Source organism: Brassica napus, chromosome A9 (assembly GCF_020379485.1).
Source record: "Brassica napus cultivar Da-Ae chromosome A9, Da-Ae, whole genome shotgun sequence".
Taxonomy (NCBI): domain Eukaryota; kingdom Viridiplantae; phylum Streptophyta; class Magnoliopsida; order Brassicales; family Brassicaceae; genus Brassica; species Brassica napus.
The window spans coordinates 5,235,690-5,247,937 of NC_063442.1; the positions used below are offsets into that span (position 1 = coordinate 5,235,690).

Consider the following 12,248-nt stretch of genomic DNA (forward strand, 5'->3'; position numbering starts at 1 on the left):
TAATTACCACTCCACCCTTCAAACTTCATTTCTTAATCCTCACAGAAAGGGTATATTAGTCATAACAGGCAGATAACATTATAGGTATTTAATATTTGCAGACAACCATCCCTTTTCTGATGAAGCCAGAAAGTGACAAATTTTATCAACGGTTTAAATTACATTACCTCAGATCGAACGATCTAGATTTCTCGTCTAGATTAGATCTAAACCGTCGGATCAGAATCCAAAACCGTAAACAAAAATACTCAGCTTTCTCCACTTATTTACAATTCTGCCACTTCCTTTTAAGTTATTTAATTAATTATTCATCTCTGCTTCGAGTTTTTGGGTGATGAATGATAATAAAGCTTTTGTGCTTTAATGGAAGGACCTTGACACACACCTCTCTCTCTCTCTCGTTGCTGTTCGTCTTCTCTACTAGTATATGTCTCTAATCGATCGTCTTCTTCTTCGTGAGTTTCGTAGGTAAATCATTTCTTATCTCTTCTTAGATGTTTCAGAATCTGGAAATCGAGCTTCGTTTCGTTGATGTTAGTGTGTTGGTAGTTACTGTTATAGCTTGTCACACATAGACTCTACTAGTAACTGTTATAGATTCGTAGAAGGTGAAATCTAAGATCAGCTTTAGAAGAAGAACGTAACTGACTTTGTGAGTTGACTTCAACAAACTATCTAGTTGCCACGTGTGCAGCTTAAAACGCAATCTAATTCTCAAAACCTAATTTTGATATTATGAGATTTAGAGTTTTTTTTTTGTCTTCTTGATGACGTGGCTGAGTTTTTTTTTTTGGCAGTTGAAATAACAAACTAAGTATCCTCCAAATGTTATCAGAAGAGGAGCTACAGAGCAATGTCTCTTTAGCTAGTTCATCACCTACTAGCAACTGCATCTCTAAAGGAGGAGGACTGAAAGTGCATAACTACTTTGGTCTCTCTGATTCCTCCTCTGTTGAGAGCTCAACTCTATCTTGTGGTGAAGATGACAAAGGCACTATCAGCCTCAAGGCTACGGAGCTGACACTTGGTCTACCTGGATCACAGTCTCATGCTAGAGAGACAAAGCTTGATGAGAAGCCATTCTTTCCTTTGCTTCCTTCTAAAGATGAGATTTGCTCGTCTTCACACAAGAACAAAAGAGGGTTCTCTGATACAGTCTATACTGAGAAAAACTGGATGTTTCCTGAAGCTGTAGCTAACCAATCTGTTGTAAAGAAGGAAGTGACAACAAACATACCCAAGGGACAGTTGAGCACTACAAACAATAGCTCTAGTCCACCTGCAGCCAAGTAATGATTAGATTGTAGTAGGATCATTTGCTTGAATTTGAGCTGATGGGTTTTTTTTTTGTTAACATTTTCAGGGCACAGATTGTCGGTTGGCCTCCAGTGAGATCCTACAGGAAGAACACACTGGCCACAACTTGTAAGAACAGTGATGAAGTTGATGGGAAGCCAGGTTCCGCGGCCCTCTTCGTGAAGGTCAGTATGGATGGCGCTCCTTATCTGAGGAAAGTTGACCTGAGGAGCTACGGTAACTACGGGGAGCTTTCTTCAGCCTTGGAGAAAATGTTCACAACTTTCACTCTCGGTGAGATGTTTCTGTGATTGCTAATGATGTGTTATTGCAAGCTTCCTTGTTAGAAAAACTCTTTCAATCTTGGTTGAGTTGATGGTAGGTCAATGCGGATCTAATGGAGCTGCAGGGAAGGATATGCTCAGAGAGACCAAACTCAAGGATTTTCTGAATGGAAAAGACTATGTACTCACCTATGAGGACAAGGATGGTGACTGGATGCTTGTTGGAGATGTTCCATGGGAGTACATTTCCTTTTTTAAAGATCTCTTTACTCTTGTCAGATTCTAACGTATGATCATGCACAGGATGTTTATTGATGTGTGCAAGAAGCTGAAGATAATGAAAGGCGCTGATGCCATTGGGTTAGGTAAGTTTCACAAACGGCAGGAAGAACTGTCTCATGAGTTTGGTTATGTGTGATTCTGAAATGTTTTAATTGTATTCGATGTTGTGATCTTTGCAGCTGCAGCTCCGAGAGCAATGGAGAAATCGAAGATGAGAGCTTAAAAGACTGGGGAAAAAATGACAAAATAGCTTTCTAACTATACAAAATATGTGCAATTGAGATTATCCCTTTTGGTGGTGTTTTTAGTTTCTGAGATTATGAAGAAAACATAAAAAGGCTACGTTTGTAATGAAATGAAGAAGAATTGAAAATGATCTATTTTGATGTTGTGGCTGTTTGGTTTGTTCGAACCTACACGTAACTGGTTGTTATTTCTGCTTCTAGAGTCTGGTTTTGCTTTTCGCCTTCTTTCCTTTGGATCGGTTATCGTTTTGTTTTGATATTGCAGAAGTAGGGTTGGATATTTTATCTGTTAAATTTGATTCGATTCGTTATTCGTCTCGATTCGATCCGAAATTTCTGGATATCCGTAAACTTTCGAAGCAAAGCAAATACTAAAAATCAATATCCGTTAGAATCGAAGCAAATCACAAATAACAAAATTTTGGAAAGCGGATATCCGCTCTGATCCGGAAATATATAAATATATATACATCTTGATTATACTTAATGTTTTAAATGTATAAGTTTGTATAATTATTATTATAACATATGATTTGAAAAATTCTATTCACATTATTACTTATATAAAAGTATTACATAAAAAAGAAAGAGAAAAAAATTATAACACAATTATAACTTTTTTCTTAAGTTTTGTGTTATTATAATTGTTAACTAAGTTTAAAATTTACAAAATATGTAGTTTTACTATTTCTTTTAGTTTTTATTTTGTATATCATGCAAAACAATATATTAAAAAATAAATTTGTATTAATTTTTAAGATTATTTGTATTAATCAAAGCGGATGAGATATTCGTAAGTATTCGTAAATATCCGCAAATATCTATTTATCCGGATATCCGTATTTTTTCAAATCAAAGCAAATCGAAAAATTAGATATCCGTAACATACGAGGCAAATCACAAATACTTTCAAAAACCCGGATATCTGATCCGTGTCCAGCCCTATGTAGAAGAAATAATGCCTTCAAACAGAAGAATTGTCTGCTTTGGTTTCCAGTTTCTCTTCCTCGTCAACCTCATCATCTTCACTCTCTTCATTATACCAGTCCACACTATTCATAAATATCCCTGCAAACAAACATACAAACATAATCCACTTAGAAAGTTTTATACACAGCAGAAAAAGAGGTTCATGAGATGAATAACAAAATGAATCTCAAGTACTTGCCAAAACCCCATAGAGACCGATGAAGGCATACATATTCTTCATGCAAAAAGAAGTGAAACAACATGCTGGGCCGAATAAAGCTGATGGAGGAGCTAGTAAGATGTAATCTATCAGAAAAGAGGAATCATTTATATATTAATTGAAAAACATTATAACATTGTTTTGTAGCCATGTGTGATAATGAATTTAATTTTTTTTTAAAAAATAGGTTGTTCCATCTTAACTTGTATTATATTTTTTATTAAATTAACTATTAATTTGATAAACAGTGTACGAAAGGATATTCTCGCACTTTCTTTAAATAAAATCTACAGAATTGTTTAATATGGTTAGCGTATATATAACAATTAATGATTATGAATAATAAATATTTGATAATAATTTTTGTATCTTAGCTCTTTTTGTTTAATTTTATATTATTAAAAGATATTAACAACCACACTAACCATATAATTTTTTTTCTTATATGTAACATTTTGAATTTCTAAAACGACTATAAATTAGTAAAAATCGTTAAATGTCTCACACTAAAATTTTGTGATCAATGGTTTAACTTTTTTTGGTAATAACATAATACTAATTATAATAAATCATATGAATATGAAATCTCATTTACTAGACATTTATATTATATATTTATATAGTTTAATTTTAAACTATATAACATAGAAAATTACTTAAATATGATAATTTCTCAATTTATGTTAGAAAAGTATTGAAACTTTAATATTTAAATTTTGAAATTTGCATTAAAAAATCGCACATTAGAAATTTTGTGTTTATCACATTAGTATGAATTCTCAATAATAAATATTTATACTAAAATATATTATATATCCATGTCCATATCATTGAAATTTAGTTATATATCATATAAAATAAATAAAATGATTGTTTTGATTTATTACTAAAAAAATATCGTTATAAACAAGATGTATTGTTTTTATTTATGTGTTTGCCTCTTTCTCATGTTCATTGACGGAAGTTTTTGGCTAACAATTTCTACGTAAATGAATACAAATAAATAATAATAGATAAAAATTATTTTTATATATAACATTCATTTCAAGTAATTGCGCGAATCTTAAGCTAGTTATCTTTGTACAGTTGAAATGTATTTTTATTTTAACATTGAAGGTGTTTGGAAGTGTAGCGTTAATGTTTTGTGTTATTAGGACTTGGAAGAACCACTTGGATTGGGCCTCTGAGAGAAATATCACTAGATAACTATTGGGCTATACTTTTCAAAGACAAAGCCCAATAAAACGAGAAAGTAAAATAGTGAAAACACCCTCAGTGTCATCATGTCAGTCTTAGGAATGTGATGTGAGTGACTGAGTGTCCTACAAATGAGAAAGGTATTCTGTTCGGCTATTATTTAGAATTATTATATTTTCTTCTGGGGTAAAGAATCGAGTTTTTTGTGGTTCATTTGTTTGTGATAATAATTAAATTCTTAATTAGTAATATACTTTTTTTTTTTTTTTTTTTGCTAAAACGTTAATATCATATAAAATGAAAAAAGGATCTTACAAAGTTAGAATCCTAAAGACAACACTTCCAAGGCAAAAAAAGGAAAAACAAGGAAGTATTACAGAGGGTTTTACAGATTTCTAGAACAGAGTTTACTCAAACTTAAGCCAAGAAGACAAGAGAGTGTTGTATGCTCTCCGTCCCCTCCTTCCTAAGAGAATATTTCTCACCTCTCGATCAATAATCCTGAAAACCGTGTCCGGAGGGATAAGAACTCGGTTATGGAGGATATTATTTCTCTGACGCCAGATGTGGTAGAGAGTAGATTGGGTAACAATTTTCTTCAAAGTGCAGAAATTTCCTCGGGATGGTGCCTTTATCCATGAGAGAAGTTCGGTCCAGTTCATAAAGCACACATTTGGGGACTCCAATCTTGGGAGAACATACCTCCATATTTCAGAGCTGTAGCCACAGGTGAGAAGGATGTGATCACGGGTTTCTATTCCAAACAAACAGACAGGACAGTTGGTGGCGTCGGTGACCCCCCATCGTTCCAAACGGGTTCTCACAGGCATCCTGTCGAGTTGAGCAATCCACATGTTGAAAGCATGCTTTGGAACACATCCTGAGAACCATATCAGTTTCGACCATTCCTTAGGAGGTTCACGCGGCCTACATTGTTGCCAAGTTTTCGGCGCTGAGAATTTGCTGAGCTTTATACCATCGACTGTCCAGAAAAACTTGTCTGCGCTGCTTGTAGGGACCGGAGGAGCAACCGTGGTAAGATGAGCATGTAGTATGACCTCATTTTCTGATCTAGGGTGTGGTAGGTTCCAAGAATCTTCAGAACAAGCTTCTGCCACAGAGGAGTGCAAAGGTATACGCAATCTTCTTGGACCATCATCACCCAAACATTTTATTAATGAACCTAGAGGAGTCCAACAATCATTCCAGAAAATAGCCTTTAGACCATTGCCCACTTCACATTTAATGAATCTTTCAGCTAAAGGGCGCAGCTTCAGGAGAGATTTCCACATCCAAGAATCAGCGTCAGAAGCTTGAATAGTCCAGAAACAATTGTGGCTCAGGCTGTGAAATCTGTGCCAAGAGGACCATAGGGAAACTTTTTCTGAGAACAGTAACCAGATGTAGCGCAGACACAGGGTTGTGTTCCAAGCTGTTAAGCTCCTTAAGCCTAGACCTCCTTCTGCTTTTGGAAGGCATACAGTAGCCCAAGATACTTTCGCTTGCCCTCTCCGATCCATATCTCCTGACCAAAGAAACCTTGCGCACATAGATTCGATCAAACGGATGCATCCCTTAGGAAGAACAAAAGTTGAGATCCAAAAATTAATTATTCCCATAATAACTGAAGCCAATAGCTGTGCTCTTCCTGCAAAAGATAGGGATCTCACTGTCCATGATCTGAATTTTCTGTTTAATTTGTCAAGTAGAGGCTCATATTCTGATATCTTTAGCTTCCTGGACATAAGAGGGAGACCAAGATAACGGATTGGTAAGGAACCAGCAGTGAACCCGAAGCTTTCCATAGCGCTAGCTTCAATTTGATTTACTCCTGCAGTAAAGAGCTGAGTCTTTGTCGCGTTTATTCTCAGACCTGACCATGAAGCGAAGTCTTCCAAGGCCTCACTAACCCCGTGTAAAGAGGAGCTCCCACCATCAAAGAATATCATGACATCATCTGCAAACATTAGGTGTGTTACCTTCAGCTCAGCCGTCCTTGGGTGATAGTGAATATAGCCTGCTTCAAACCTTGAGAGGAGCAGGTTTGAGAAGACTTCCATGGCAAGTACGAAGAGATAAGGGGACAATGGATCGCCCTGCCTCAGACCCCTTGAACTTCTGAAGTTTCCCTCAGCCTTCCCATTGATTGAGATTGTGAAAGACGGTGAGCAGATACATTCCGATATCCATTCGATGAACTGAAGTGGGATATCCAACGCCCTTAGGGCTGCCAGCACAAAATCCCATCTGACGGAATCGAAAGCTTTCTTGAGGTCGACCTTGAGCATTGCCACTTCAGTTAGTAATATACTTATTATACAGAGTAACGTTGTTAGAGAGAATACACGCATCATTTCTCGTAAAATAATTTAACTTGCATAAAAAGCGACACAACACACAAGTGGGAGGAGAGTGTGGTGGATAAGAAGGTGAGAAAAGAGACAGGAGCGAGCAGTTCAACAACCATCTAAAGTTATGGTCTTATACTTAGAAACCCACAAACTATACATTCTTATTATGTTCTCTTCAAAATTTTAAAATTCGCACCACAACCTTTTTTTCCTAACTAAATTTACTCTTGCTCATTCAACAGAATCCAGTATATGAATGATAATAAAAAGATTATCGTTAAATAATGCACCATCTATTGGTAATTGTTTGTTTCTTTCTTGTGGACAGTGAATGTACTTCTTGTAATGACCAGTGATAAATTTTAAATTTGTTTTTGGGAAAGAGAAACGCAGAACACTAGATTCAGACAGAAGAGTCTTCACGGCGATTGCATATTCCAAAGCGAAAATAATTAGATGAATTGGTGGTAGTTTAGAATTCATAATTGAATGCTAATTAAGAAGAAGCCTCAGATTCCGAGGAATCCTATGTCAATCTGGTTCTAGTTTCTCCTCGAGTAGTTGAGAGAGATGGAGCAAAATTGCAAAGAAGTCTCGTTACACTGTTAAATTATTTATCTCAGATTAGACATTAACTGCGCCTAACTGAAGACCACCAAAGAAGAGTTGATTACAAAGTCTACACACATCACCTAACATCCCTGTTCTCCATGCATTCATTTACCTTTCTAACTATCTAAGATTCACTTACCATCCCTAAGTCAATGCTACTGGGCTATTTGGTTTTAAGTTTCTCTTAAAATATATAGTTAGGCTTAATATAATATTTTTTTTCATTTGAATAAACCACAAATGTTTTAAGTCACTGAGACCATTTTATAATTGTATTATACGCACCTCGCAAAGAAAAGTTAGAACACAAAAAAGGAAATGCCAAACGTAAACATTATGGATTCTTATGAAGTATAATTTTTGTTGATACGTAAACGCAAATCTAAGAGCATTAAAACAAACACAAGAAGGCCAAAACATCCATATCTAGTAGTAATATCCAACTCTGGTGTTGAAAATTCGCAACGACTAAAACCAATTGGTTATAGTTAGTTAACGTCCACGTTACAGTATGATCTATTTTTAGGTTCTTGGTGCGAACTTACGTGCTTTTATACATAATACATACTTTCGGTTTTACTTCATATGTCGCTATATTCTTTCTGTTTCTGTTGTGGGAAACAGAAATACATAAAGTAGATTTAAAACTCACTCTCACATTCTTTCCCTCCACTTCTCTTGTCCGTTACCCAAAAGGAGATTTTGACATTTGAGCTCATGCGTTGCTCACACTTCTCTTTCTTCACAAATTTGCCGTTATGTTTCTATTTTCTAATAATCATAGTATCTCTTAAATAATGACAATAATTCATTTTCCATCAAAATATACATATATAAGCAATTTTTTGTTGCAGATTTGTTTCGTTTCCATAGAGTATTAATTTCGACAAAACTAGTTTTTTTCATTGGCTTAATCTCCATATAAATACCAGTTTTGTAGTAAACGTATGATCAAATCATTTTTTCTACATTAGTCAATTTTACTATACATAATTTATGTTAGGTCCACCAAATTTTGTTTAAATAGCGTTATTGTAGATTCCTTTTTCAACATATGTTTGGACTCCAGCCACTTGAAAGCCCAACAAAAAAACTGTCACTAGACTTAGCCCTACTTCCCATGTGAAACAAAAGAGAGAAAACAAAACAAATGCCATTAGTAAACCTTTAAGTCCCTTCATCTTTAAATAGAAGATTACAAATCTCTAAACGTTACTTAACTTTCTACCCCATCAAAAACCCCATGAAAACTTCATGAACATATTCTCACATTCTTAACTCTCTCTTCCCCAAAACGATGACCACCACCATTACTACTTCTCTCTTCTTGTTACTTGTTCTTTCATGCGTTCTCCAAGCTTCTTCCAACGGAGACGCTGAGATACTGAGCAGAGTCAAAACCAGCAGACTTTCTGACCCGGAAGGAAAGTTAAATGATTGGGTCATAACCGGAGATAACCGGAATCCCTGTAACTGGACTGGAATCACATGCGACTCCAAAAACGGCGCCGTCACGGCAATAGATCTCTCCGACTACGGAATCTCCGGTGGGTTCCCGTACGGGTTCTGCCGTATACGTACGCTCATCAACATCACTCTTTCTAAAAACAATCTCAACGGTACGATAGATTCATCTCCTCTCTCACTATGCTCTCGAATCCACGTCCTGATCCTCACAGAAAACAGCTTCTCCGGGAACTTACCGGAGTTTTCGCCGGAGTTTCGTAACCTACGCGTTCTCGAACTGGAGTCCAACTTTTTCTCCGGCGAGATCCCCGAAAGCTACGGAAAGCTTACATCTCTGCAAGCTTTGAATCTCAACGGCAACTCGCTCGCCGGAATCGTTCCGGCGTTCTTGGGTAACCTGACCGAGTTGACTCGCCTCGAGCTCGCGTACGTTCAGTTCGAGCCTGGTCCGATTCCGTCGACGTTTGGGAACTTGACGAAGATGACTTATCTCCGGCTAACAAACTCGAACATCGTCGGAGAGATTCCTGATTCGATCGGGAATCTGGTTTCCCTGGTGAATCTCGATTTAGCTCAGAACGGTCTCTCCGGAGAGATACCGGAGAGCATCGGAAAGCTAAAATCGATTTATCAAATGGTGCTCTACATAAATCAGCTATCGGGAAAATTGCCGGAGAGTATCGGAAACTTAACGGCTATGAGGAATTTCGACGTTTCGCAGAATAATCTCTCCGGTGAGTTGCCTGAGACGATCGCCGCTCTCCAGGTCGTTTCTTTCCATCTGAATGATAATTTATTCACCGGTGAATTGCCACGTGGCATTGCTTTGAATCCTAATCTCGTTGATTTCAAGATCTTTAACAACAGTTTCACCGGGAGTTTACCTACGAGTTTCGGTAAATTCTCCGGTTTAACTGAGTTCGACGTCTCGACTAACAGATTCTCCGGTGAGTTGCCTCCGTATCTATGCTACGGGAAGAAACTTGAAAAGCTAATCATTTTCAGCAATCAGTTAAGCGGGGAGATTCCGGAAACGTACGGTGAGTGCGACACGCTTAATTATATTAGAATGGCGGATAACAAACTCTCCGGCGAAGTTCCGGTTAGGTTTTGGGAGCTTCCTCTCACTCGTCTCGAGCTATCTAACAACCGATTAGAAGGTTCGATTCCTCTGTCGATATCCAAAGCTCGTCGGCTCTCTCAGCTCGAGATCTCCGGAAACAACTTCTCCGGTGCGATTCCGGCGAGAATCTGTGATCTCGGAGGACTCAGGGACGTCGATCTCAGCCGTAACCGTTTCTCAGGATCTATTCCCTCTTGCATTAACAGATTGAAGAATCTGGAGAGAGTGGAGATGCAGGAGAACATGCTCGACGGCGAGATCCCGAGTTCGGTGAGTTCATGCGCCAAGTTAACGGAGTTGAATCTCTCCGATAACCGTCTCCGCGGCGAAATTCCACCGGAGCTCGGTGAGTTACCGGTTTTGAACTATCTGGATCTCTCCAACAACCAACTCTCCGGTGAGATCCCGGCGGAGTTGTTGAAGCTGAAGCTGAATCTGTTCAACGTCTCCGATAACAAACTCTCCGGGAAGATACCTTCTGGTTTTCAACAAGATGTTTTTCTACCGAGTTTTTTGGGTAACCCGGGACTCTGTGCTCCGGATATGGATCCGATTCGACCTTGCCGATCCAAACCCGAGCCCCGGTTTATCCTGGTTATCTCCGTCGTTTGCATCGTTGCACTAATCGGAGCTTTGGTTTGGCTTTTTATCAAAACCAAACCGTTATTCCAGAGAAAACCGAACCGGACCGATAAAGTAACCATTTTCCAGCGGATCGGGTTCACAGAGGAAGACATATACCCGCAATTAACAGAAGATAACATAATCGGGTCGGGCGGGTCGGGTTTGGTTTACAGAGTGACACTAAAGTCAGGCCAAACGCTCGCGGTGAAGAAACTTTGGGGTGGACCGGGTCAAAAACCCGAATCCGAATCGGTTTTCAGATCCGAGGTAGAGATTCTGGGTCGGGTCAGACATGGTAACATAGTGAAGCTTCTCATGTGTTGCAGCGGCGAGGAGTTTCGGTTTTTAGTGTACGAGTATATGGAAAACGGCAGCTTGGGCGACGTTTTGCATTCAGAGAAAGAACATCGTGCCGTTTCTCCGCTTGATTGGACGACACGGTTTTCGATCGCGCTTGGTGCAGCTCAAGGACTTGCTTATCTACATCATGACTCTGTTCCGGCGATTGTTCACCGTGACGTCAAAAGCAATAATATATTGTTGGACCATGAGATGAAGCCACGTGTTGCTGATTTCGGTTTAGCTAAACCGTTGAGAAGAGAAGTCAATAATGGTGTCTCGGATGTTTCTCCTATGTCTTGTGTTGCTGGATCCTACGGCTACATTGCTCCAGGTTCGAATTCTAAATGCTAAACCGAAATAAACCGGAAAACCAAATATTTATTAATGTTATTTTTATTCTGTTGTTGTGATTGCACATGCAGAATATGGTTATACGTCGAGAGTGAATGAGAAGAGCGATGTGTATAGTTTTGGTGTCGTGTTACTTGAGTTGATTACGAGTAAAAGACCAAATGATTCGTCGTTTGGGGAGAATAAAGACATTGTTAAGTTTGCAATGGAGTCAGCTTTGTCTTACTCTTCTCCATCACCTGAAGACAAAGCTATGAATCAAGATTCACCTGGAAATTGTCGAGATCTTAGTAAGCTTGTGGATCCAAAGATGGAACTTTCTAGGGGGGAGTATGGAGAGGTAGAGAAAGTTTTTGAGATTGCGCTGCTTTGCACGTCGTCGTTTCCGATAAGTAGGCCGACTATGAGGAAAGTAGTAGAGCTGCTCAAAGAGAAGAAGCCACTTGAGTGAGACGGTGTTCGTTTTCTTCATCTGGTTTTAATACTAAGATCGTTACTTAGTCATAGGTGGGCTATTGGAAAACTAATTTTTAAAACTTAAATAGCTAGTTATCTTTTTTTTTTTTTGTTAATTTAAAGATTAAGAAGCATGGACTAAGCTATAAGATTTTGCAAACTTAAAATTTAATAGTCTAAAAGACAATATCATTGTTGATGTTCTCGATAAACCAATATATGAGGCAGATTTATGTACCAATCCTCTTCGGATAAACATTGGTGTAACTCATGCTCCAAAAACATTTTGCATCACCATCAAGAGTGTTTTTGCTTTTGCTTTTGCTTCAAGAGGGATCTACGCTCAACTTTATTCCAAGACCTGCATTCAAGACAAAGTCTGATGTCTTTGAATTGTTAATACCTTCTACTCTTGCTCGTTTTATCTAA

At 38.0% G+C, this 12,248-nt stretch overlaps 2 protein-coding genes across 2 annotated transcripts; both read left to right on the top strand.

Annotated features, from left to right (window-relative positions):
• Positions 1-233: 233 nt before the first annotated feature.
• On the top strand, positions 234-2,258 carry LOC106441245 (auxin-responsive protein IAA9). Its single transcript, XM_013883075.3, has 6 exons — positions 234-468; positions 798-1,289; positions 1,364-1,590; positions 1,679-1,820; positions 1,884-1,945; positions 2,042-2,258. The coding sequence occupies exons 2-6, from the start codon at positions 826-828 to the stop codon at positions 2,083-2,085; spliced, it is 939 nt and encodes a 312-aa protein (XP_013738529.2). The 5' UTR covers positions 234-468; positions 798-825; the 3' UTR covers positions 2,086-2,258.
• A 6,242-nt stretch (positions 2,259-8,500) lies between these two features.
• On the top strand, positions 8,501-12,060 carry LOC106441244 (LRR receptor-like serine/threonine-protein kinase HSL2). Its single transcript, XM_013883074.3, has 2 exons — positions 8,501-11,343; positions 11,435-12,060. Exons 1-2 carry the CDS (start codon positions 8,754-8,756, stop codon positions 11,812-11,814), a joined length of 2,970 nt encoding a protein of 989 aa, XP_013738528.2. The 5' UTR covers positions 8,501-8,753; the 3' UTR covers positions 11,815-12,060.
• Positions 12,061-12,248: the final 188 nt, after the last annotated feature.

What these genes read in the sequence shown, in the direction of transcription:
- LOC106441245 (XM_013883075.3), top strand. Translation starts at nt 826, where the DNA reads ATGTTATCAGAAGAGGAGCTACAGAGCAATGTCTCTTTAGCTAGTTCA. An exon ending in GTTGGAGATGTTCCATGGGA is followed by an intron (nt 1,821 to 1,883) that starts GTACATTTCCTT and finishes GATCATGCACAG; the next exon opens with GATGTTTATTGATGTGTGCA. An exon ending in CGCTGATGCCATTGGGTTAG is followed by an intron (nt 1,946 to 2,041) that starts GTAAGTTTCACA and finishes TGATCTTTGCAG; the next exon opens with CTGCAGCTCCGAGAGCAATG.
- LOC106441244 (XM_013883074.3), top strand. Translation starts at nt 8,754, where the DNA reads ATGACCACCACCATTACTACTTCTCTCTTCTTGTTACTTGTTCTTTCA. An exon ending in CTACGGCTACATTGCTCCAG is followed by an intron (nt 11,344 to 11,434) that starts GTTCGAATTCTA and finishes TTGCACATGCAG; the next exon opens with AATATGGTTATACGTCGAGA.